At 39.7% G+C, this 24,441-nt stretch overlaps 1 protein-coding gene across 1 annotated transcript in view; it reads right to left on the reverse strand.

Annotated features, from left to right (window-relative positions):
* The window catches only part of CDC40 (cell division cycle 40), a 36,497-nt gene extending 12,673 nt beyond the window's left edge, over positions 1-23,824 (reverse strand). The window contains exons 1-7 of the mRNA XM_021391436.1: positions 23,633-23,824; positions 16,150-16,236; positions 14,393-14,522; positions 4,633-4,716; positions 2,949-3,088; positions 2,136-2,232; positions 519-658 (exon numbers count right to left, since the gene is read on the reverse strand). Coding sequence (XP_021247111.1) covers positions 519-658; positions 2,136-2,232; positions 2,949-3,088; positions 4,633-4,716; positions 14,393-14,522; positions 16,150-16,236; positions 23,633-23,824 — 870 coding nt within the window. The remainder of the gene's footprint in view (positions 1-518; positions 659-2,135; positions 2,233-2,948; positions 3,089-4,632; positions 4,717-14,392; positions 14,523-16,149; positions 16,237-23,632) is intronic.

Genomic DNA, 24,441 nt, shown 5'->3' on the forward strand with positions numbered 1-24,441 from the left:
TTAAATGCTCTGGCACAAGAAGAAACTAAGAACATGAAGTAACATCATGGGAAACTGAAAACAAGTTAATAATTGTATTTAGGAATCCTGTAATGCTTATGTATTATAATCACAAAACCTATTCAACTTTTCATAGGTTTGATGTAAAATAACGTTTAAGTACTTTTAGTGTACAAATGCATTTTCAGTTATCTCTAGAATTAGCTTTGCTCTTATTCACATGGCAATTTAGTAAATAATTCTGAATTCCACAAAGGTGAATGAAGAATATCCGTCCCTTTTAAAGATGTCAGGAAGTCACTATGTTCATAAAAAAGTTTATACAGATATCACAAACAATCATTATCTGACCATGCAAACACATCATGTGGGTGCATAATGCTGCCAACCGTGTGCATCATGTCATAAATGAGAAAAAACGTTCCTTTCTTCTACTGATGCTTCAGTTTTATAGAAGTTACTAGCTTCAGATACAAAACAAAGAGCATTTTTATGAAGTACACTCAGAAACTTCCTACCTTTGTATGTCCAGACCATACATGGATTTGTTTCTTTGGAAGATAGCATTTCTCAGGAGGCATTGTAGAACGGAGATTAACTCCAACATCTTGAGGAACATGAAGGTAAGATCTCCCCTGGTAGTCATACATTTCTTTAACTGAAAAGGTAAACGGAGAATTCTGAGAGTCCAAGAGATTGTATTTTAAGAGGTAATCATTTTAGGAAGATTCAACTAGCACATATTTAAGGTTTTTCTCAACACAGCTGTCTTTCTCTGAAGTACGGCAGGGTGGGAGCGGGAAGAGGGGTGAGAAGAAAATAAATCCACTTCATGAGATGCGGATTCTTATTTGACATCAGTTGTGCTCAAATTAAGTCATTTCAGCAAAGTCTGCTTGGGATCTGATAATCTGAACAAAACAATGTCCCCCTTACCCAGCTAACTCACCACCAAAACACAAGAGAGTTCCTGAGGACAATAAGGCTTTGCTTACACTAACTCTACAGAGATTATAACCTGCACTCTAATTCTGGTGTTAGCTTGCAATTTCCATTCCATCCAGCTCTGCGCTCTAACATTCATCTCAACAGAATTGCAAACCAGAGAAAAAAAGATCCATCACCAATGTCAACCAACTGGTCAACCTATGGCCATCAGCAGCTAACACCTGTTCTTTAACTTGACTTAACAGAAGTGGCTGGACAGCCAGACATGCAGGGTGCATTGTCCTAAAAATTGATACTCTGAAGCAGACTTCTCTGTTGAGTAGCGATGACATTAAGCTGTGCACTAATTAATTTCTTAGTTTCTTGGATATTGATATGACAGTTCTGGTTGTACAAACGACCTTCTGCTCAGCATTAATGCTTAAAGGTGTCTATAAAACAGTGATTTTTTTTTTTTTTTCTGGAAGGCTTTGGTTTGAAATGATTAAAATTTATCTTGTAAGGACTTTGACTGTGAAACTTTAGGAAATGGCATACAAAGACAGGTGCTAACTACCAGAGCCAAGCAATGTGAGGCAGGACTGTTTTGCATATGGACAGTTGAAACAATGGTTTCTAAAGATCACCTAATTTTACTTACCAAATGATTTTCTTTGAAGGTATCATATGCTATAGGCCTCAACAGGGTAATCATTTGATATAAATTATTCACAGTATGACAGCAAGAACATTTACATTAAGAGCTGAGGAAGTACAGGGTCCAAGTGATTTTCTAAATTGTATGTTTGTAATTCAAAGCACTATTTGCTGGTTAAAGTACCAAAACACAAAACAGTGGTCACTCTGAAGCTCAGACTAAACCAAGCTCATAATCTCATTTTTTTTTGCTCTGTAAAATAGGAAGAAGTTATGCATATGTAGTAACATTAAAAATAAATAAATAAAATCAGTACCCTGAAAGATGACATTTCCACGCGGCTCTTCACAGTATGATGTGGAATTGGTCCAAGTTTATCTCTTTCCCTGCCCTTTATGCTTATGCCTGTGAGTGTTATTATCTCCAAAACAGAAACATCAAGGTGCCTCAGCAGTTTTGCCGAGGCTGTCTGCCATCCTTACTAATTAACACAGCAGGCAAGAAAACACAGTGAGCAGGAAAATGAGAACAGGCAGGAAGATGCCATTACCATGTAATATAGTCTTCTCCTCTCCAGGTTTATCATCTTCTAGTTTTCCTCTCTTCTGCCTCTTAGCTGTTATTTCATCCAACTCCTTCTGTTCTTCCTGGAGAAATAAAACATGATCTTGACTTTTAAAAAAATTAAACGTTCAGAATGATGTAACAAAATCCAAAACTGCATTACTGTTTACTCGCTATTAAGAATACACGTATTTGCTAAGTGAGATCAGAAATATTTCTAAGCATCAATAGAATACCTTTATCAAAATAATCAGATTAGCTTGAAAAGCTAAATTCATTGAAAATAATTAGACATAATCTTTTTATTCATAGACTGTTGCTAAACATCACTGACTAAATGTTGGTATGTAAATGTAAATATTGGTTGGAGGGTTGGGTTGCTGCTTTAAAAAAAACAAACAAAAAACTTCCCTTTTTTCTTAAAATAAGTAAATACAAATTTACTTTCAGTTCTTTCCAAGTTACTCCTGTTTATAAGGATCTTTTGTCAGACTAAGATAAGGATCTTGTCAGATAAGGATCTTTTGTTATGACACACAGATACAATTCATTTTATTTCCAAACAGTATTTCAAATAATTGAATGCAGAATATTCAGAACACCCTCTTCAAATTTACAACCTGAAATGTTTCTGTCATCCTAAAGAACACCTTCTGGTTGAGACACACTGGATCTCTATTAAAACCACCACATAATATATTATTGCACCACAATGCACTAGCAGTTTGTATTGACAGTGCTAAAGCAGCACTTTACTTGAGTAGTACTTCTGAACACTTAGCACTTTAGTAGTACTTACTTCTGAAGGTTTGGCTACTTCTTTTTCATCAACATACTTTGCCCATGGTCCCAGAAAACCATCAATGTTAGATGCATCATTCTCCTTGAATTTCTTCCTTTTTTCAATTTTCTTTTGTCCCGTTTCAAACACTGTTAAACCTGGAGAAAGGAACAATACACTGCTTAGCCGCTCACACAGCTAACACACCTCAACATCATTAAGTCTCATCACATCAATCTAAACAAAAAATAAACCAAACAACAACACTATCACCATCACTCCATTCAATACCCACAGGAAAATGGAGAACACACTTGAGGGCCAAAGCACTGCTGACTTTTTAAATTATGAACACTGCTAGCCACGTACAGTAACAGAAGAGCCACTTAAACTAGCATTTAATCAAACATGTGCCCATGCATTTATAACACTAAGTCTGCAGGCTGCATGAATATATTGATTTTTATACTTTAAATAGTGCAGACTTTGAAAAAGATGAGTCTGAACAACTGGCTTCTGATCTCGCCCCACCTCTCTCAGTTTCAAACAAAATCCACAAGCAAGCAAGTACGCAAACAAAAAAACCCAACCAAACACCAAAATCTCCCCAATCCCCAATTACAACTGCATGTTTTAATTCAGTTAAAATTCAGTTATCTATTTCTGAACACTATCTTATTCTTTCTTATAAATGCTAGCATATCACAAATTCTGTGCCCTCAGACCTTCATCCATCAAAACCAGTGTGCAGTTTTCAAATAATGCTTTCCTACAGCATCAGTAATACTCCTCTACGGCAAGGGAGACAAAAAGGATTTTTTGTAAACAATGGAAAATAGGCAATGTTGAAGTTAAAACAATGGTCGTATGAGAGACTGGTATATTACAGTCAGGAGTTTTCTTAAAATAAATGACAAAAATTGCAGTATCAAAAGAATATATTTTACTTTTGAAATGATTTAGCCTTAGCCATCTTAGCTATCTAATATAATTGCTATATCAAAATTTTCGATTGCTTTCTTCGGAAGGAATGAGTCAGGTAACCTTCTACATATTCCATGGATGAGAATAGAGAAATAAAGAATCTATATATTAATGCAAATAAAAAGTTAAACAAAAAATCATGAAGTCACTTTCATTGTTAAATATCTTGCATCAATGTATCAATTACAAGCTCCATGCCTCTGGTAGTCACTTCTCTCAGTGGAATGCTATGCCTTTACCATTTGGCCGCTTTCCAGTGGTTTCTCCTTTCCACACAGTTTAACTGTGCTTAGCAGAGATAACCCACAATCCCCAACAGGAGCGCTACAGGGTTGCTTACAGAACCATCAGTTTGCTACTGAGCAGCGCAGTTTAAGTGGCTAGTTAGCCTAACATATCAACATCCTAATGCAGACACACCACAACTTGGATAAAGACAGAATTTAAGAGGACCAAAAAGCTCTGTTCTATATATGCAGATCAGTCCTATCCACTCAATGACACCAGAGAAGTTCTAACTACAAGTCTGAAATTTCAATAAGATTAAAGATAGTCTGATATATTTGCTACTTCAAGAAAATAAAGTCCCCCTATACTTCTGATGTGCAACACTGGTTAAGTCTCTCACAATTCCTTCCTCTGCCAACACCTATTCCATTTCTTAGCAAAGAAATGACGGAAATTGCCATCAATTTATATGAGATTCTGAAATACTTACCTTGATTTTTTTCAGCTTCTTCTACAGAACCAATATACTTGGTAGCAACTTCAGGGTTGTCTATAGATGGGTCTAATGCATAACCTGGAACAAGAGGAGAAATAAAATACACGCTGTTTTGGACCTCTGACTTTTGTACAACTTTTTGTACGTCTTCCCACTAATTCATAGAATCACAGAATTGCTCAGGTTGGAAAAGACCTTCAAGATCATCAAGTCCAACCGCAACCTAACCATACTACCCTAACTCTAACAACCCACCACTAAATCATGTCCCTGAGCACCACATCCAAACAGTTTTTAAGCACATTCAGGGATGGTGACTCAACCACCTCCCTGCAGAGCCTGTTCCAGTGCTTAACAACCCTTTCTGTAAAGAAGTTTTTCCTGATATCCAACCTCATCCTCCCCTGGTGTAACTTGAGGCCATTTCCCCTTGTCCTGTCACTTGTCACCAGTGAGAAGGTACCAGCCCTGCTCTCCCTGCAATCACCTTTCAGGTATTTGAAGAGAGCAATGAGGTCTCCCCTCAGCCTCCTTTTCCCCAGACTAAGCAGCCCCAGTTCCTTTAGTCTCTCCTTGCAGGGCATATTCTCCAAGCCCTTCACCAGCCTTGCTGCCCTTCTTTGGACCTGCTCCAGCACCTCAATGTCCTTTCTGTACTGAGGCACCCAAAACTGAACACGGTACTCGAGGTGGGGCCTCACCAATGCTGAGTACAGGGGCAGGATGACTTCCCTAGTCCTGCTCACCACACCATTCCTGATACAAGCCAGGATGCCATTGGCCTTGGCCACCTGGGCACACTGCTGGCTCATATTCAGCCGACTGTCCATCAGCACACCAAGGACCCTTTCCATCATGCAGCTTTCCAGCCACTCCTCCCCCAGCCTGCGGGGTTGCCTGGGGTTGTTGTGACCAAAGTGCAGGACCTGACACTTGGCCCATCGTTCCGGTCTATCCAGGTCCCCCTGTAGTGCCTTTCTACGCTCTGGCAGATCAACACGCCCTCCCATCTTGGTGTCATCTGCAAACTTACTGAGGGTGCACTCAACCCCCTCATCAAGATCACAGATAAAGATTCCATGAAATAATTTCCAGTTGGCGCTCAAAATGAAGGAGAAGTATTTTGAAATTTCATTCATTACTCACTTGACCTGGGTATTGCAGTAATTACAAGGTATTACCATAGAATGGCTTGCGTTGGAAGGGACCTTTAAAAATCATCTAGTCTAAATACCCTGCCATGAAGTCTCTGTGCATACACTGCAACCAGAATGCTTAAATCTGCACAACAGAGAAGTAAATACATACAATAAGCAACAGTTCACATCACAAGAGTGAGGCCACAGAATCTTTCTGGCCTCCCAAGAGGCCTCTAGCCCAGCATCCTGCTCCAAGGAAGGTCAACACTGAATTCAGACCAGTTTGCTATAATACAAAACATGACTTTCTGGAATGTCATAGAAGCCTACTTTTGTTTTCTGGTCTAAAGGACAGATTTAACTCTAAATTTACTGTCAGCAACACATGATTTTAAATGGATGCTGCTTTAGTTCAGGGCAAAGGCAGCAAGTTGCACTGAAACCAGCCAAAAGGAAGAAGTCGCAGATATGAAGGAGGAATGGAAGCAAATGAAGTTTTCTAGGGCTTAGTGCATATTCTGTGTTTCCCCACAGAAATGATTTCATCCTCATGTCAAGGCTGGGAAAGCTTGTTCCCTCCAGATGAAAGCAGTTGCTTTAACTAACATGGAATGTACCAGAAGCAGCAGCAATAACTTTTAATTTTTAAAAGAATTAAGCATTCACATAATCATTTCCTGATTACAGCTATTGAGTCTCGTTAAAAACAAAAAAAAAAAAACCCGCTGCATTTACTCTTATAAATAATTTATAAAATGTATTAGCATTTTTGTAGATATTCAGGATAATTCACAGTTTTTTATTCTGAGAGTCTCATTTTAATATGCATCTCTTACACTTTCCCTCCATTTCTCCTGAAGTGGATAGCATGATGTTCCGTGAAATACAAATAACCTCATCCAGTTTCCAAGGTAGAGATGTACTGAACATTTACTGACTGCTGGGCATTTTTTTTTTTTTTTTCCTCCGGTTAAGACTGCACCCTGGTGGACACATCACCATTTTTTATTAAACATTACTCAAATGACAAAGTGCCTCTTGAGGACCCATAGAGAATTTCTAAAAAATAAATAAAAAGGAAAGAGAAGCCATGAAAGAGATAAAAAGCAATGAAAGAGAAGCAACTTTTACCACTGGTAGAAGTAACCACGCACACCCACAGAAATCTTATAGCATACATATAAATTCTTACATATTTGTTGATTCACAGAAACAAAAGTGAAAATCACAAGCAGTGGAAGATTAGCCAGTGACTCCCAAAGGCCAATAGCTTATAAAAACACTTAGATGCATACACATTGAGAACCTATCAACAGCCAAAGGAGATCATCCCCAGCCACATCTCAGACACACTGCTGTCCTAGAAGATTTTTACTTACATGGATAACCAAACTGAGCAGACACCGTAATGAGACTTACACTAATTTAACTGCCTGCTTTTATTAAGGCAGTGTATCAGTGAGTTCTTTTCCAAGCTTATAGCTCGGTTTCTGTTAACAGCAGAGAGATATTACTTTGGATTTATGTCAAAATCAATACAGTGGTTTTCTTGTCCTCCAACTGTATTGACAGACTCTGGGACTCTATTTGCTCAGTACTTGTAAAAGAGGGACAGTATTCTAATGAATAAGGGACCCTGGGCCAAGCACAGCTTCCCGTGGAAGCAGAGACTTCTTATAGCTGGATTGAATTTGGTCCAGCATCACTGTCATAGAAAAGCTCTGAACAATTTCTACTTTCTAGTGGGTATGTGAAAGAGAATCTTTTCTTTCTGGCTGAGACTCCTAAACGCAGCTGCAAAAGACAGCTTGCTTTTATCCTACTCAGCTGGTATATATAACGTGCATTCACTCCTACATCTCCTCCGGTTTCATTTAGGAGGGAGATATTTCATGCTACACTTTAGCACAGAAAGGTACAATTCCACCTACATCCATTACTTCAATGCATCTGAAAACGGTTGGTTAAATAATCAGGCTTCAATGTGCATTCCAGAATGACAGTTAATTCAAGTAAGTTTACATTGTATTGTGTGCAGTGCAGCACAGGGGAACTCAAGGTAGCTCACATACGTGAAACAATATAGCTGGTCTGAGTCTGCCTGAGAATAAAGCAATCTGGGAATAAAATGTCTACAATTGTAAAAGGTAACAGTGACTACAGGCATTGCATACGAGCATACGAAAAAACACGGAAGCGTAATTTTCAAGTCAGAGTCATTTTAAGCTTTACAGTATCAATCTTACTGATACACTAATCCTTTTTAACGGAGTTACTGAATACTCATAAAGAGCTTTGAAATTCATGGGCAGAAGACTGCTTATTATTTAATAAGACATTAATATCTTGTGAAAGAAAGGCTTTAGAATACTAAATGCTGCATGAATGAAGTAGTTCAGTTCTAGCATAACTACAGAGGCTGAAATGGGTATGAAATTAATTTTTTTTAACCATATTAAGAATAGAACAGAATTGTTCAGTTCAAAGAGACCTACAAAAACCATAGAGTACAACTGCCTGACCACTTCAGGACAAATCAAAACTTACAGCATGTTATTGAGGGCATTGTCCTAAAGTCTTTTGAGCACTGACAGGCACTGGGCATCACTTATCAGGGCAGCCTGTTCCAGGGTTTGATCATCCTTATGTCAAAGAAATGTTTCCCAATGCCCATCTGACCCTCCCCTGGTGCAGCTTTGTGCCATTCCCATCCTGCCATTGGTAACAGGGAGCAGAGCCAGACACCAACCTCTGCTTCCCCTCCTCAGAGAGCTGAAAGGAGCAGTCAGGTCCCCTCCTCACAGGACATGCCCTCCAGACACATTCATACTGATAAACAGTTTGTGTGCAACATGTAAAAAAAATTCGTAACAACTCTTTACACTGAAAGCGTACTTAAAAACTGTAACATGAATGAGAAAATGTTGGGCGTAGAGGAAGGCCTAGCAGAGATTGACAAAATGTGCTCGTCGGTCTAAAAAGGGATGAAGAGAGGAGAACAGAGTGGATGGATCCAGAGGAAGTTTTGATATGTGAAACATTAAAGGCAACAGTGACCCATGGTTTGACAGGACTACTGATGGAAATGTGAGATGGAGTTAAAGTTTGCAGCATAGAAGGTTCAGGGTGGTACCAATAAAACCTCTACTACTATATTCATGAAAAAAAAAAACCCTACAATTTTGTAGATTTTAAAAGCTTGAAAAAAAAAGTATAGAAATAGGACAGACAAGTGCGTCATGAATGACCTCGAAACAATTTTGACTCAGATCAAAAGATCTGACTAGATCTCTGGTTTCAAGCTTTTTTCTGTGGATATCTGACCTGTGCATCCCCCAACTACTTTCAGGGAGTCTGAAAGACAGGAGAAGCAAGCTTGCATTACGAATAACCTCCTTGGTCCAGGGGTGTAAAATGACAGCTTAAAGATCCATTGTGAAGAAAAAATGGAGTACCACCAAACCAGTCTAAGACTTGATGTTTGCTGTGGTGTGTTATATGGCTGAACTACAGCATTCTGTATTAAAAAGACAGGTACCTGACTGCCAAGTGCTGCTATCATAGAGACATTCTTGATAAAGAAGCTGAGGTCAGTTTGATCTGTCCTAGATCTGAGGACTGCATTCAGCATGCTCTCCTGTTTTCCATGGACTGTGACTCGAGCAGTGACTCGATTATGATTATCGCATTTTTTAATTTGTATCAGACGTGTGAAGGAAGGGCAGACCATTCTCAACAGGTTGCTCACTGCAAATAGAAGCTGCAATCTTTAAGCCCAATCTAGAAAATATTTCCAGTGCTTGTGCCAACAATACATTCCCAAGTTTCTGGAATGAAGGGAACCTTACTAAGATGGGTAGGTTTTATCTACTTTAAAAAGGTTACTGGTACTGTGAAGATTCAAAGAGTGTGTTGTGATTAAATAGTTGGGGAAAGATAAAGAAAAATAAGCAATCTGGAATGACACAAAAACTTTAATTTAAGATATATCCTCAAGCAAAAGGTATAACACAGAAATTTGGAAACTCAGCTAAGAGGGACAGCAATAAGCACAGGATCTTACTTAAACTGAGCCCGGAGAATCAGAAGACCTGAGCATGTGTACAAAACAGCAGAAGCTAAAACATAATAAATAATGAAATCTGAACATCTTGCTCTAAATTCAGAATTTAGAATTCAGAATTGGTGGAACAGTACTGCCATAATTGGACAGAACGCACTCCAGAGCATGTAAAAATAAGACGGTCTCAACAGCGGGGAAAAACACACTACATGTTGAAGAGAGGTTAAAACCAAATCAGATTAACAATTTAATAGTGCTAACAAGCATTAAAGAATCCTTGGGACTGAAATTCTAGGCTTAGGTAGTGGCAAGTAAAGTTGCCAGGACACTGTCACTGACTGCTCAGCCAGAAAAGACAATAACCGTGAGATGATAACAGAAGTGCTAGGGAAAGAACCACAGTAATAATGTAAAAATATTACTAAAATATCTCTGGCACCTCTGGCACAGTTTTGGACTGTGCAAATGTTCCATTAAGATGGGCTGAAAACAACATTCTTACACAACACACGTGCTCCCTGAAGCAGTTGTTTCAGAGATTCACAAGAAAAAAAGTCAACTGAGCAGTGCTGGAAGATTGATTTAAAGACATTTTTACTATGGGCATATGTTTTAAAAATGACTATAATGCAGAATAAATCAACATTCTTGAGGAAGCAAAGAAAGCCATAAAAACATTTACTACAATGATCTTAAGCTCAAACCAGGAGAGCTATACAAAACAGAGAAGATTTTAAAAAGGAACAGAAAGTAAGACCCAAAGGATAGAGCCTTTTCTGAATGCAGGGACATTTCAAAGACTGTTGGAGAAAAAGAACTAGTGCCTGCCAGCTACTAAAAGACTTGAAAGAGATGAGAGGGAAGCGAACACAACTGAACAGTACAGTATGTAAAAAGAAACTACTAGAAAGTGTTCTTCAGTGAGCTGAAGTTGCATCCAAATATGTGAAAAACAAAGAACCAAACTCTAGTAGATTTAAAGTAAAATCTATAGTAAAGCAGATCCCACCTTCCCCGCTTCCCCTTCTCTAGCAAAGTGAGAAGGGAATCACATAAGGAATAAAGAAATAACACATCACCTTTTGCCACAAAACACACCAGACTGCATGCAGGCCAAAAGGTGATCAAGGAATGAAAAGAGAGTATCATAGAAAAAAAAAAAAGTGGTTTATAAAACAAACAAAAAAAGCCAACACAAACAAACACGTGACCATTAAATGGAGGAGCCTGGGGAGGCTCTTGTGCTTGGACCTTTCTTTATGGGTAACGTGACAAAGTATTACCTCAGAGTGAAATGCCAGGAAACTGAAGAGCCAGATGAGTGGTAAGAAATGATCAGGACCCGACGGTGTTCACCCAAGAGATCTAAAGCCAAATCCCAGTATAAAAGCTCTCACCTAAATCTGACTCCATACTGACTGAAAGGGAACAACATATCAGCTATGAAATCTATTTGTAAAAGATGCTTCAGAGGAGATCTGGAAAACTACAGGTCAATCAGTGAGATATTTGTATGGGTAGAAGTTGTAAGAGCTGGAAACTAAAATAAAGAGTCAGTAGACACTTAGGTAAGAGGTGTTAAATATTGCAGCAGAACGAATAACAGCTTTCTGCACAGATAAATTACAGTGACATAAACTCCAGCATATTTGTGAGGCAATAATCATGAAAATGAAAGAAAATTGCTTGATGATCATAGAATGATAGAACGGTTTGTGTTGGAAGGGACCTTTAAGATCATCTAGTTCCAACCCCTCTGCTATAGGCAGGGACACCTCCCTCTAGACCAGGTTGCTCAAAGCCCCATCCAGCCTGGCCTTGAATGCTTCCAGGAAGGGGGAATCCACAATCTCACTGGGCAACCTCTTCCAGTGTCTCACCACCCTCACAGTAAATGATGGATACCTTCATGAAACTGAGTTAGACTGATAGCGTACCTCAAAGACACTTCAAAAAGACCCCACATCTTTACACGGTCAATTGATTAATAGAAAACAACAGATACATTACTATTTGTTTGCCTCTTTCTCTTGCTCCTCATTAGGTATCCACTGCTGCTCACTTGTCTAAGAGAATCCTGACTGAGAATCATTCCAGCCCTTCTTCAGCTACAGCATGGACATTCTGATCTATCCATGCATCACACAGAAAAAGCACTTTCAACAGGAAATATTTACTGCAGGAAAGGTACATGGGAAAGACTGTGCCGAAACCTGCTTGGGCTTTGTTTGTGACTAACACATAGGTTTCCCACCGAAGACACATTAATTTCAAGATGATATGTAAAACTACCTCTAAAAAATGAACAAACAAGCCCCCTACCTTAAAATAAGAAGAAAAGACAACAACAAATTCCCATATAACGGTGCAGACAATGCAGCATTGACCTGTTTTGGATACATGATCTCGTTTATCAGCTTCTCTGTCACGTACCACACTTGTCCTTCATTTACAGTCGTTGATTACCTGCATGCTAGCCACTGCAGATTTAAGGCCTCCTGCCTTAGCACGGTGCTGTCAAGCAGCCTAACAGGGGACAGAGCTCTCAAGATCTCCAGCTTTCAATTAAGAAATTTACTTTCTGTTCTACCAATATGCTAAGATTTAGTCATTACAAATACAAATGAATTAGAGTTATGCCCAAGCAACTGTACTTGTGTTTCTGTACTTCCTTGTCTTTTCCAAGAAGATATTTATGACCTCCTTTCAAAATGGAAAAGAGAATACTCGTGTTTTTAACAGACAACTTTTTGACAGCTTAAACAAATTCTATTTTTAAATAGCTCACAAAAGACCTTCTAGTGACCCAAGAAAACATGATCATTTGCTGCACATTCTAGCTTGAACTTTAGCTTCCCAGTACTAGTTCTTGCAATTTAAACTGTCTATCTCAGCCTTTTCATAGCTCTATTTTCACTGTACTGAGATCATTATCTACTGAACATTTCTAGAAAGCTAATGAGAAAGTTGCACAGTTGCCAGCGTTATCAGTCTTAAAAATATTTTTATACCCATGTAACAAAGCCTCTAAAGCAGTTGCTGCGCACTATATAAATCAACAGCAAGAGCTTTGAGCAGTTTTATTAGTTCTATCCTCCCCCAAACTAAACTTTGCAACACTTGCCCCCCCAAAAACAATCAACTGAACAATGTATGTCTACAGACCCTTTTTTTCAATACGTATCTAAAGCACGCACAAAATGCACAACCCACACAGTGCAACACATAATTTCAGTGACCAAAAACTAACCTGCCTCAGATCCTGAGTAGGCTCCTACCTGCACTGTCTGTCAACTTCTAACATCAAAACTGCAGTAAAGAAACTTAAATTTATGCTACAAAAGGAGACATCCATTTCTTAATATCTGCATTTTGCTTATATTCTACATCCTAATGACTGAGAAGCACTTATTAGCTAAAATTGTGCAAATGTATAAAATGAAATAAAAATATATTTTGCATTCAGCTTTGACAGGACAATCTCTAATAAAACTCAAATACAACGAGAAACTGAGCATGTTATAGCCTCTGACTTTAGGTAACTTTTTTTCTTCCAAGTTTAGGTGTAGTACATGGCTCCCACTGAAGTTAGCAATAAAGGAAGGTGTTTTTCAGGCATGAGCCTGCAGGGAATACTCTTCAGAGTACAAGTGCAAATGAAAAAGAAAACTGCAAGGTTTTTTGTGCCCCCAAGTTGACTTTTGTGACACTATAATCTACGCAGCAAGTATCAGGCTTGCTTAGTAGACTGAATTTGGAGAATATAAAGACAGACTTCACCTGAAAACAAACATTTATGTTTGCAAGACGAGCATTTGCAGTCAAGTGTAAAGAAAAACAGAAATAAAAGCTTATAATGTAACACAGAAGAAAAATTAACCACAGTTATATGTCAATACATGGTGGTTTCATTCCTTCAAACATGAGCAAAAGAATGCTTAGAATACACAGTTTTCAACATTTTCCCTATAAGAAAATACATTTTTCTTACAATCCATAAAAAGCCTATTCATTTGATACTCAAACTCCTCCAATAATCAAATCCTTCATTTTTCAAATGCAACTATTTACAAGTGAAAAGATGCTTCAGGATGAGAACGCAGCAACTACGATCATCGACATGAAGACACATCTTTGGTCATGTCTGTGCTAGAAACACTCCAGCAGATGCGCTCTCACTTAGTCCAATTCCTATTCATCCAGCTTGTATCTACAAGAAGCAACCACTGAAGAACTACACAACTCAATACAGTTTTCTTTTAGCTTTGTGAGAAACTACCTTTAGTTAGAATCTCATGAAGAAATCTATTTGCATAAAAGATCTTCAGTTATTTCTCATATTAAAAGCATGAAATTTTGATCTGTTTTCTCTACACTCATTTAGCTAATGGAGGGATTCATTAAGAGCATTTTTGTATTAGATTGTACACTTGATTACAGTTTCAAAGGGAATTATAAAATGAGATCACCCAAATAAACACTACGATCTAAAGCAGTATGGATTCTCATTCAAAGACTTTTCTCCATATGGATTCCACTGTTAAGGACTTACCATAGGTTACAAACGTCCTTCGTTGTTGCTCAAACATGAAATCATTGATGTGAGCTGGTTCTGCATATCCAGAGAGCATATTTCTAGGTGCAGCCATTTGCTGAGTCCTAAATGGGTTTTCTGGTCCAAACTAGACCAATAACGTTAAAAGAAAGTAAACCAGAATTACTAATTTGTTATTTTTACGCATGTGTTTTTGGGAAAAAAAAACCAACAACAACAACAAAAAAAAAACAGAAAAAAATGGGGAAAAGAATAGTTTGTCTTTCAAAAATGGTAACACTAAACCACTCCAGCCTTCTATTTCTTTATGTCCCCAGAATCAGCCTAAGATTGTTATTTTACACAATGATCAGTATCACAGCCTGAACAGCTCATTTTATGATTGAACTTTCTAGCTATATTACCACTACAAAAGACAAATCAGTATCAGCTACTTCACACAAAAGACTTCTATTCAGTATGTGGTCAGTTCAAACACATTCAGGACACAAAACTACAGTGTACTGTTCCTTATAAGGATGAAATATCAAGGAGATACCAAGTCCTATAAAACTCTTGTAGCTCACACGGAAATTACACTTCCAGCAACATTTTCATGCATGTAAAAAGCAACTAGGGACTTGCTGTATTATTCTAGAATAAATACTTAGGAAACCCTGCCTTGCTTTCTTCTTGCAAGATGACAAACGCTGAAGACTTCCTGAACATACCGTGGACAAGCAAAAGTATTTAAACAGTGAACGCAAACACATACAATACACAGAATAATATCAAACTACATTTAATTGTAAGCACTGTGCTTGCCAATCACGTTCACAGCCACCTGAGACTGTTCCACATTAGGTTTCTCTAACTAGAACACTTACACAAGACTGTAGTAATTTTAAATCAGTATTTTTTCTCACATACCTTATGGATTTGATAAGACCTGCTGGAAGTTGCAAAATGCTACCTTGCTATGAAAAGATCAGTTTATGTGGTTCCACAAAATGTTTTCTAAATGTACAGTACAAATGATGCAGAAATTTCAGATTGAAGCAGGGTCATTTTAGACAGCATGAATAATTCAAGGAACTGACAGGCTTTTATCTACCTGGAATGCTAGCCTCTGATCTCACAACAGACAAACTGTACAAAGAAGTTAAATACTGCAAAAAAGTTAAATGCTTGAACAGCTATTTTTATCTTTTGGATAGCCTATCAGTTATAAAATAGGAAGTGGTTCACATAGCATCAGGCCATTCAACTTAATGCTAAAGTGGTTTTTCACCCTATGCATTAGAAAAGCTTAACTTACTGAAACACTTAACACCAGATGCGAATAGTTATACTGGAAGTATGTAAGATTTTGATTTCAAATCCTCTCCTTATATGCAATATATCTGCAAGATTTACAACAATTAATTTTGCTAAGTAGCATGATGAGTAAATAGGAAATATGTAAAAATCGTAAGAGACTATTTCAATGCTGTTTGTTTTACTCAATGCTTTTATATTTTCCAAGCCACATCTTTAAATTTTCGTAGCTCTCATCCTGATAATCACTGTTTCTTAGAACAGTTTTCTGCAGAATATTAAAATATTAAAATAAGCACCTATGTATCTATATATAATCTTTTTTCAGTTTGCCCAAGCTAGATTCATAACTAGAGCAAGCATTCAAAGAAGATATGTCTTATTTGACTTCTACATAATATTTACAAAGTCTCTAAGTGAAATATATTTCTGCTGTAAATATCAGCATTGTTTCTTACCTCAGGTGCGAACATGGTCTCATAGGTGGGATTGTACTGAACCTCCTTAATAGCAGGATCAAGATGGACTCCTGTTTCCACATCTTCCTGAAATAAAACAGACATATAAAAACATCATTTTTCACATTCTGATTTTTTAAATGCGTATTACTCCAGTTCAGATCAAATTAATGCTGGATTTCAGGCTGACGCTTTTAGTGCTACAAAAGGAGAAATGCTGTTTGGCCAAAGTTCCTACTTAGAAAAACTGCAAAAACAATACTTTCAAAAATTTTACATGTTTATTAGTATATTATTTCTTTAAAAGAAAGAAAAAAAAAGAAAGAAAGATTTCATGCCCATACTTTAATGACAGTAGCAAGATTAGAAGTAAGCTTTCTTTCCTCCAGGATGTTTGAAAGCCAGACCTTCTAAAGCAGGGTTAAATACAATGGTCACCAATTTGATACCAAAGTGTCAAAGCTAGATTTCTACAAAAGGAAAATGGCAGACATCACAAGTAACTGCTTTGACAAATAGCTGGAAAAACAAAATCAGACATCAGAGTAAACATACACATAACAGCAAGTTTTAGATAATCCAACAACCCTTCATCCCCAAGTTTATACCAAAAGGTATAAATGTAATCCAGATTCAGTTTTAAAACATGTCTCCAGGCCAACTGAGACAACAATCTAACTTGACAGATGAAGAAAGAGGGGCTAACCAGAAGCATAACTTCTCAAACAACTCGAAGGGAAAAACTCAGAAGTGTACACGCAGCTGAAGGGGAAGACAAGAGATAAAATGGGAAAGCAAAGTCTGATTAGGTGGCAGTGCTCAGAGACTTGGCTTCAAAGAGTTCTACAAAGGCTCATTTACTTTGAGCCTAAATTGATGCTGCTTTCCCTTGCTCCCCCAAGGGCTAAATTACACAAAGGAGAATGTTATTCTGTGGTATTGCTATGAGCATTGCTTCCTGCATCTTTACTCTAGAATAAAGGCATTTATAACGTGCTTGTATATTGACAATACTCCTAACAATGATTCTGAAGGTTGCCTGGCATCAATATTTCATCAGTGCTTAGCTACAACAGGATCCAAAGGCATCTGCTAGTCACAGCTTCACCCTCACCACATACCAATTATTTTTGCAGGCAGGTACCAGCCATTGCACTGCTCCCACTGGAGCCGCAGCACCCCGTTTCTGTCGTCCCACAGAATTCCTGATTCACCGGGCCTACCTAACAACAGCCCCTGCCACATCCACAGCCTTGGTGTTCAAATGTGGTGAACTTGCCCAGAAACAGCACAGCAGGCCTAATCCAGTAATTCAGTAACATGACAGACAACCCCTCTGCCATCCAGCTGGAATAGGAGCATTTCAAAACCATTTCCCAATCTACAACACCTACACGCTTTTATTTCCTTGCACACCTCCCCAACTCGAGGTTTTTCCTAGGTAATCGTTTCAAGTCGCATCATATAGCTTGCTCTGCCAGGTAGACTTCATGTCTTATCCACCAGTCTTACCATTTGAAGAAATGAATATCATTGATAATATGGCCAAATGTATCTGGCCAACTGGCAGTGACATTTAAACAGTTACTTGGGTACTAGAAACTAAGGCATAGGGCTTTTTTTTCTGCTCTTTAAGAAGTCAGAGAAATCCAGTTTTGCAAAAATGCCAAGAATTGTTCCATTCTGCTATTTTTCCTCCTCCTTCTCCATGTTCAGTCCTATTACATACTGTTTGGTAAATGAGAAAAGAAACAGATTGTGCCTTGAAAGCTGATACTCTGCTGGATGATTATAGCCATTCTGGTTCTCCCTCACTGCTGGTGGAACAGCGCTGAGTCATTTGGAAGCTGCACAATATGTTCGCTTCGAGACCACCACAGGCATATCCCTTCTGCATGAAAACCACTGAGCCTTGAAAGCAAAGCATGTGGCAGAGTTATCAGAGCTATGCTCACCAGGACCTCCAGCCTTATTCACATTTTCATACTTTTGAGCACCAAATGATGATTTGCGACTGTGCTGCCGAAACACATCACTTGTCTTTTTTGTGATGCCATCTCCCTTTAAGTTATATGACAGTTTGAATGAGTCCCAACCTCCCAGCTTCACTTGCTCAATATTTTAAACGATGGAAATCTTTAGAGTAAAGCACTGACACAACGTATTCTGAAACGTTAGTCTAATCGAGGCAGACAAATTTTTCATTCTTTGGTCAAGGTATGATAACTGTCCGCCTGAACAACACTATGAGACTGTCAGGTAATAAATACTGAACACGCAGACTGTCAAGACCCACCATCGTTCACTTAGTCCAACAATCAATTCACAAAGCAGCAAGCAAATTGCACTGGGGGTGTTCTTTCTATGGGAGCAAAGAACGCACCAGCAACAAGAAGCCCCATCCTCAGCAGATGGCAAAGATCACTGTGCACACCTGCATACCTTATTTTAGCTGAAATTGTCCTTCTGAGACTGAGGAAGTGGGAAAAGTTTTAGGGAGTTTTATATTTTTATAAAGTTTTATATACTTTTATAATAATATTTTTATTATAATCCTTATATAATTTTTATAATAATAATTTTATATATTTTATAAATTTTATTTTTATAAAAGTTTTATATTTTATTGAATATGACTTTTTGAAAGACATAACCCAAAGGTGCTGCAAAGTCCAGGTTTCCATGTTCTCTCTGCCTACCTTAGCGCTGGTAACAAAAGCTCAGCTGTGTACAGTGGCGACATTGGGCACCATGTACCAGGTGGGGCACGTGGTGCTGGAAAGGGTCCGAAAGATAAAATCGAGAACAATCAAAGGTGTAAGAAAATATGATGTGAACAAAAAATTGACCAACCTGATTTAGCCTAAAAAAATTCAGATTATAGAACTTAACAGAAGCAAGTACAGCAAAACACTGAAATTGCAGTTTGTTCATCTGCTGGTTTGGTAAATACACATTAAATGAGTGTCTGTCCAGAATGACAGAGGCATCACCCTTGATAGAAGGCAAAAACGGAACAGATGACGTCTTATCAGTAAAGTGCTTGGGGTATTCTCTCTCTCCTTGTCTCTGATAACATGATTGTCTACTTTTGCAATATCAGGTTGATTTAGGGTTCAGATGTTATTTGGTTAGGTATATAAAAATGCTTTGGTTCTTAAATGCTCTCCCCTTTCACCCCTTCTCCGTTGTGTTTCATCCCACAACACTACATCACATGCTGTCAGAGGAAGGGCACTCAGGGCTGATCTCTGGAGCATCAGCATTTCCTAAAGAATCTAACTGGAGACATACAGAAGCTAAGCAGAGACAAGCAAGTGCTTCATTGCAGCTCCCCAGAGATCACAGACTGTCTAGCTGCTGCCAAGGTGTCCTCTGCAAATCCTACCATAAAGACCCTTTGGGCACCTTAAAGTCAGCAGAGATAACAGCATAGGAGATACAAGGGATTTTAGACTATAAATACAGTAAACCAGATTAGCTTTCCTTTTTATGGGTTCCTTGCACATGCCACAGTCCTTCTTCAGGAAAAACCTACTTGAGTGCCATAAAACAAAACCCTTACCATTTACGAAAGACACTTGATTTGTAGAACGGAAGATAGTTCAATAATAACAACAAAAAATCTAGCAAATGCATGCTAAAAGTCTCTTTTACAGGCTTGCAAGACAAAAATATCCTTGATTTAAATACAGGACAAATCCCTGAGGAATCCATCGAAGAAAAATCCTAAATAAAAGCAACAAACCACAGTATGGATGCAGCTCGTTTTGTTCCTTTGTAAGAAGATAATGTTGCTTAGTGCAACTAACAATCCTTTTAATCCACAACATTTTTAAGTTTCAGCCAAATGTTATAATCCCCATTGTGCTAGCATGTGGCTGCCTTCAAGTTTAATGAGAGCTGTCGATGTATTTAAGAAGCAGAATTTGACAATTAAATTTCAATCATTTGTCTAAACATGATGTTTAATAGAACAAAGCAAAAGTCAGAGCTTTTTGGTTTCATATCATACAAGCAAAGAGGTGCAAAATCTAAGTGGGTTGTTTCTTTGTTGGACATTATAGACAATAAACCTCCAATGTTTCCTTCTCTCCAAGTAAATTCATTGCTAATTAGCCAAATAGCTAACAAGTACAGTCCTCACTGCATAGAATTTAATTAGCTTAATTATTCTTTAAATTAAAATGCACTAAATTAAGTCCCCATCCCATGAGTTGCACAGGCTTAAGCAGTTTGTCACTTCTCCATTCTTACATAAACCTCTCAGGCTGTCAGGTAAACAATATGCTCCCTTCCCATAGATTTTCAGATTTATTACCGAGAGATGAATGACATTTACAGTAAGGCACGAACACGAAGATTTGGTTCTTACTACCTTTTAGTCATTCTACTCATTCACACACACTATCAGTACAAGTTTATCCCAATGACTTCAAAGTAATAAAATTAGACTGGCAAGAGAAGCAGATGTCAAATGGTTTTGTTCAGCTACACTAGATACCCTGCACCTTGCATGATGACAAGTTCTAAACATCTGTACGCACATTTTGTGACAACAGAAAGAAAAAAAACCACAAAAAACACATTAGAAGAAGTCAAGGTATTCTAACAAATCACGGCACATTCATTACTGCTACCCACTGGTCACACAATAACTTTGTACCTTTCTTCTCCACAACTAGGCAAGAATTAGATTTTAAAGAATCTTAAAAAATGTGACTGAAGTCTACTTTTTTCCCCTAAAGTAACATTTTTCTGGACACCTACATACTGCCAAAGGTAAACTCGTTTCAACAGAAAAAAAATAGACCTGAGACTCCCAACCTCTTTCCACATTAAATATAATGTTCCAGTTTCTGTGGTGGCCCAGCCCAGTTGATTTCAACTTGTTGAGCATCCTTCTCCTCAAAAACAGTGAATGAGACACTGTAGATAAACAAAGGACTGTCTGCTCCCATCCAAGTCTCACCCTGAGCTGATGCAGATCAGACAAAGAATAAATATTCTCTCCAAAAGCAGTAGTTATAGCTGCAACATTTCACGTAAAACTATTTTCGTCACAGGATGTGCAATTTCCTACATTTTCTTCAGCATTTTTAATTCCTCAATTCACAAGTCTGCAAGCAACCATAAGATGATTTTTTTTTTGTATTAACAGAAGCTGGTGTTAAGGACCAAGCAACTGAGCCTCTGTGTTTGACTGTTTCACACCACACTCTTAATTTACCTAATTCACCCTACCCAAAAGAAGCCAACACAAACACACACACCTTACTTAGTCAGCTTCTGGATACCTAACAGCAGATGGGCTCCAGATCATCAGACTTCCATTAGGCAAACATACTCTGTGTTTCTCCTCAGTGTGCTAACCGTAATAGCTTCAAAATTCCCATTCACAAAACTGATTGCTTTAAGAACTTTGCTCGGCATGCCAAGAGGGTGGCCCACACGAGGTACTGCAAAAAGGTGGTACCTGCTTCTGATTGTAACTGCCTCGAATCTCACCACGAAACTGGTTAAAGAAAAAAACATCCATAAAAACCCCTTAAGCAATGGACGATGCCTGCTCAGCCATCACAGTCACTGTGGAGTCACTTAGTGCAGTTCCAGTCCTGCCACAAGTGCAGGGATCTGTCACATCTCACACACAAAATGAGAAACAGACCTTCTCCTTTGCAGGAAATGCAACTGCCAGCAAGGAGTTGACAAGAGCAGCATATATGTCAACAATCATCCAACCAACCAACACAAGGCCTTGCAGAAGTCACAGGACCTGACTTCTCCCTGAATGATAGGCCATTCTCGTGACAGAACGGACAAGTGGTAAACCTCCACTCACCTGCTGCAGCAGCTTAGAGTACCACATTACATATGTGTCATTATGTGTCCTGTCCCTTGGGGTGACTGCAGATGCAGAGAAGACAGCTCCCAGCCCTAGCTAATGGCAGCTGTGCTCCCTTCTCTTCATAAAACAGCTTCTGTCAACAACACTGTCATGCTTAGTCAAAAAACATCATCAGGAATCAGGTAAGGAAATACCTTGACTTATTTATCCATGCTCTCCACAAAAGAAAGCAGCAGCCCTACAATAACTCAGCACCTCCAGGAGAGCAAGAACAGGGCAGGTGTACAGGATACTTTTTCTGCATCCTCCCAGCCTCCAACTATTTTCAGTGCAGAAGACTTGGTGATCTTGACGCAATCTGTGTATTTACTAACAACCCTTCCTTCATCAAATCTCCTCCAAGCGTTTGTCCAGACTCTCCTTATAACAATGAAAACTTCTGGCACATGCAATACTCCTTGGCATGGGATTAGCCCTACTTCATTCTGCTGGAAGAGCTGCATCTGCTTGTTTTAAAGCTGGCTCCTACCAGTTAGCTTAGAGTTCCTACACTGGAAGAGGCAGCGAGTATTCAATCCCCTCCCTCTGCCATCAAAGATTTTACAGGTCTCTGTCATGCTTTTCACCTCAGTCATCTTCTTTGCAGTTTTAGTCTGCTCCTCAATCCCTCACAAAGCAGTATTAACTTTGCTCAACCATGCTGTTCCTCTTGGGACATTTCCCAGTTCTACTGTGCCCTTTTTCAGATGAGTTCCCTCTGAGGAGCTGTTGGCTGCCGCAAGCTCTCCCCTCAACCTTCTCTGCTCTGGGCTGAACAAACCAAGGGACCTCAGCCCCTTCCCACGTATCTTGCCCTGCAGACCCTCCACCATCTTCACAGCCCTCCTCTGGACAGTCTCTAATACTTTTACATCCTTCTATGTCTTCTTTATGCCCTACCTAGTGTCCAAACCTACACTCCTTAGGGCTATTTGATAATCATGGTTAACTAGCACCAAAAAAAAAAAAAAAAAACAACACCAAAAAATACTGTCAGTGAATGAGCTAACCATTATGCCTTGCTAAGAGACTGAAGAACCCACCTGTCTTTAACGTTCGAGTGTGAAGCCTGTGGAAGTTAAGATAGAATTCTCAACCAGCAACAGGTACAATGATTAGGATCAACACGCAGGAATCTGGATACTTAAGACTGACATTCTCAGTAACCAGAACCGCACTTGTGTGTGGATGCCATTCATGTTATGTGACTAACTCTTCAGCCTCCCTTCTTATTACCATCTCTTCTTATGCATTTCCAGTCCCTTGCGTATTACCTATCCGTGCACTTAGGAGTACTTGATCCTTATTCATGTCAAAACAGCACTTGCACAAGTGAAGTGATACTCATGAACTGTATCTCTGCTTTCCTCCTCACTCAACTTGCTGTTTTTCTCAAACTATACACAGAGAGCGATTAGGATCTACACTTAAAACAGTACTTTATCGCTGATCAATAAGAGCGTTCTAATCCTAAAGAATCAGAAAAAAAATCCAGAAGGAGTGACGGGCAAGCTCTCACCACCACACACACACCGCAGCAACACCCCGACACCTCGAGACCCCAAAGGTGGGTTCAGCCCCCGCCTGCTCCCGTACCTTCACCGCCACTTCCGGGGCCGCGTCCACGGGCAAGGCCGGAGGCGCTGCGGGCGGCGGCCGGAGATGGAGCACGGCGTCACGGCTGGCGAGCACGACGGCGCGCTGCGGGCCGGCCTCGGCTTCGGGCTCCGAGTCAGGCTCCGAGTCGGAGCCGCCGTAGGAGGCCAGCGCGGCGATGGCCGCCGACATCTTGGCGCGGGGGTGGCGGGGACGGGCGGGTCCTGGCAGCCGCGTGGCTCTCGTCGTGGGTCTTACCCAGAGAGCGAGCCGGGTGGAATAACGCGGTAAACGGGATCTCAATAAAACCCTAAATACGTTTTATAGTACAAAGTACGGTGTTTTATGGGATATACAGGTGTCTGGCGCGGGTTTCGTCTCTTTTCTGCTATCTGTTCTTAATCTTCCAGGACCGCCGGGTGGGACTACAATACCCAGCATGCAGCACGGCCCGGCCCAGGGGCCTGGGCGGGGGAGGTGCGCGATGGCTCGAGAGGGGGGACGGGGGTTTCGCCACTGCCGCTCGCTACGGACGGCCTACTGCTTATTCTCTCCTGTGCCGCGGCAAGCAGGCAGGCGGAGCAGCCCGAAGGTCACCGCGCCGCCACGCTCACAGCAGACTTTCTCCGTCTCCTCGGAGAGGAGGGCGGGCCGCCCGCCGTCGCCAGGCGACAGCAGCGGCCCCGGGACGCCCCGCCCCCGCCCGCGATTGGCCGTCAGCAGCCGGCTTCGGTTACGTCACAATGACCAGCACCGCCCACCACGGCTGTTGGAGGGGGGAGAGGGGCCGGAACGTACCACCTGCTACT

The sequence above is a fragment of the Numida meleagris genome, chromosome 3, assembly GCF_002078875.1.
Source record: "Numida meleagris isolate 19003 breed g44 Domestic line chromosome 3, NumMel1.0, whole genome shotgun sequence".
NCBI classification, from domain to species: domain Eukaryota; kingdom Metazoa; phylum Chordata; class Aves; order Galliformes; family Numididae; genus Numida; species Numida meleagris.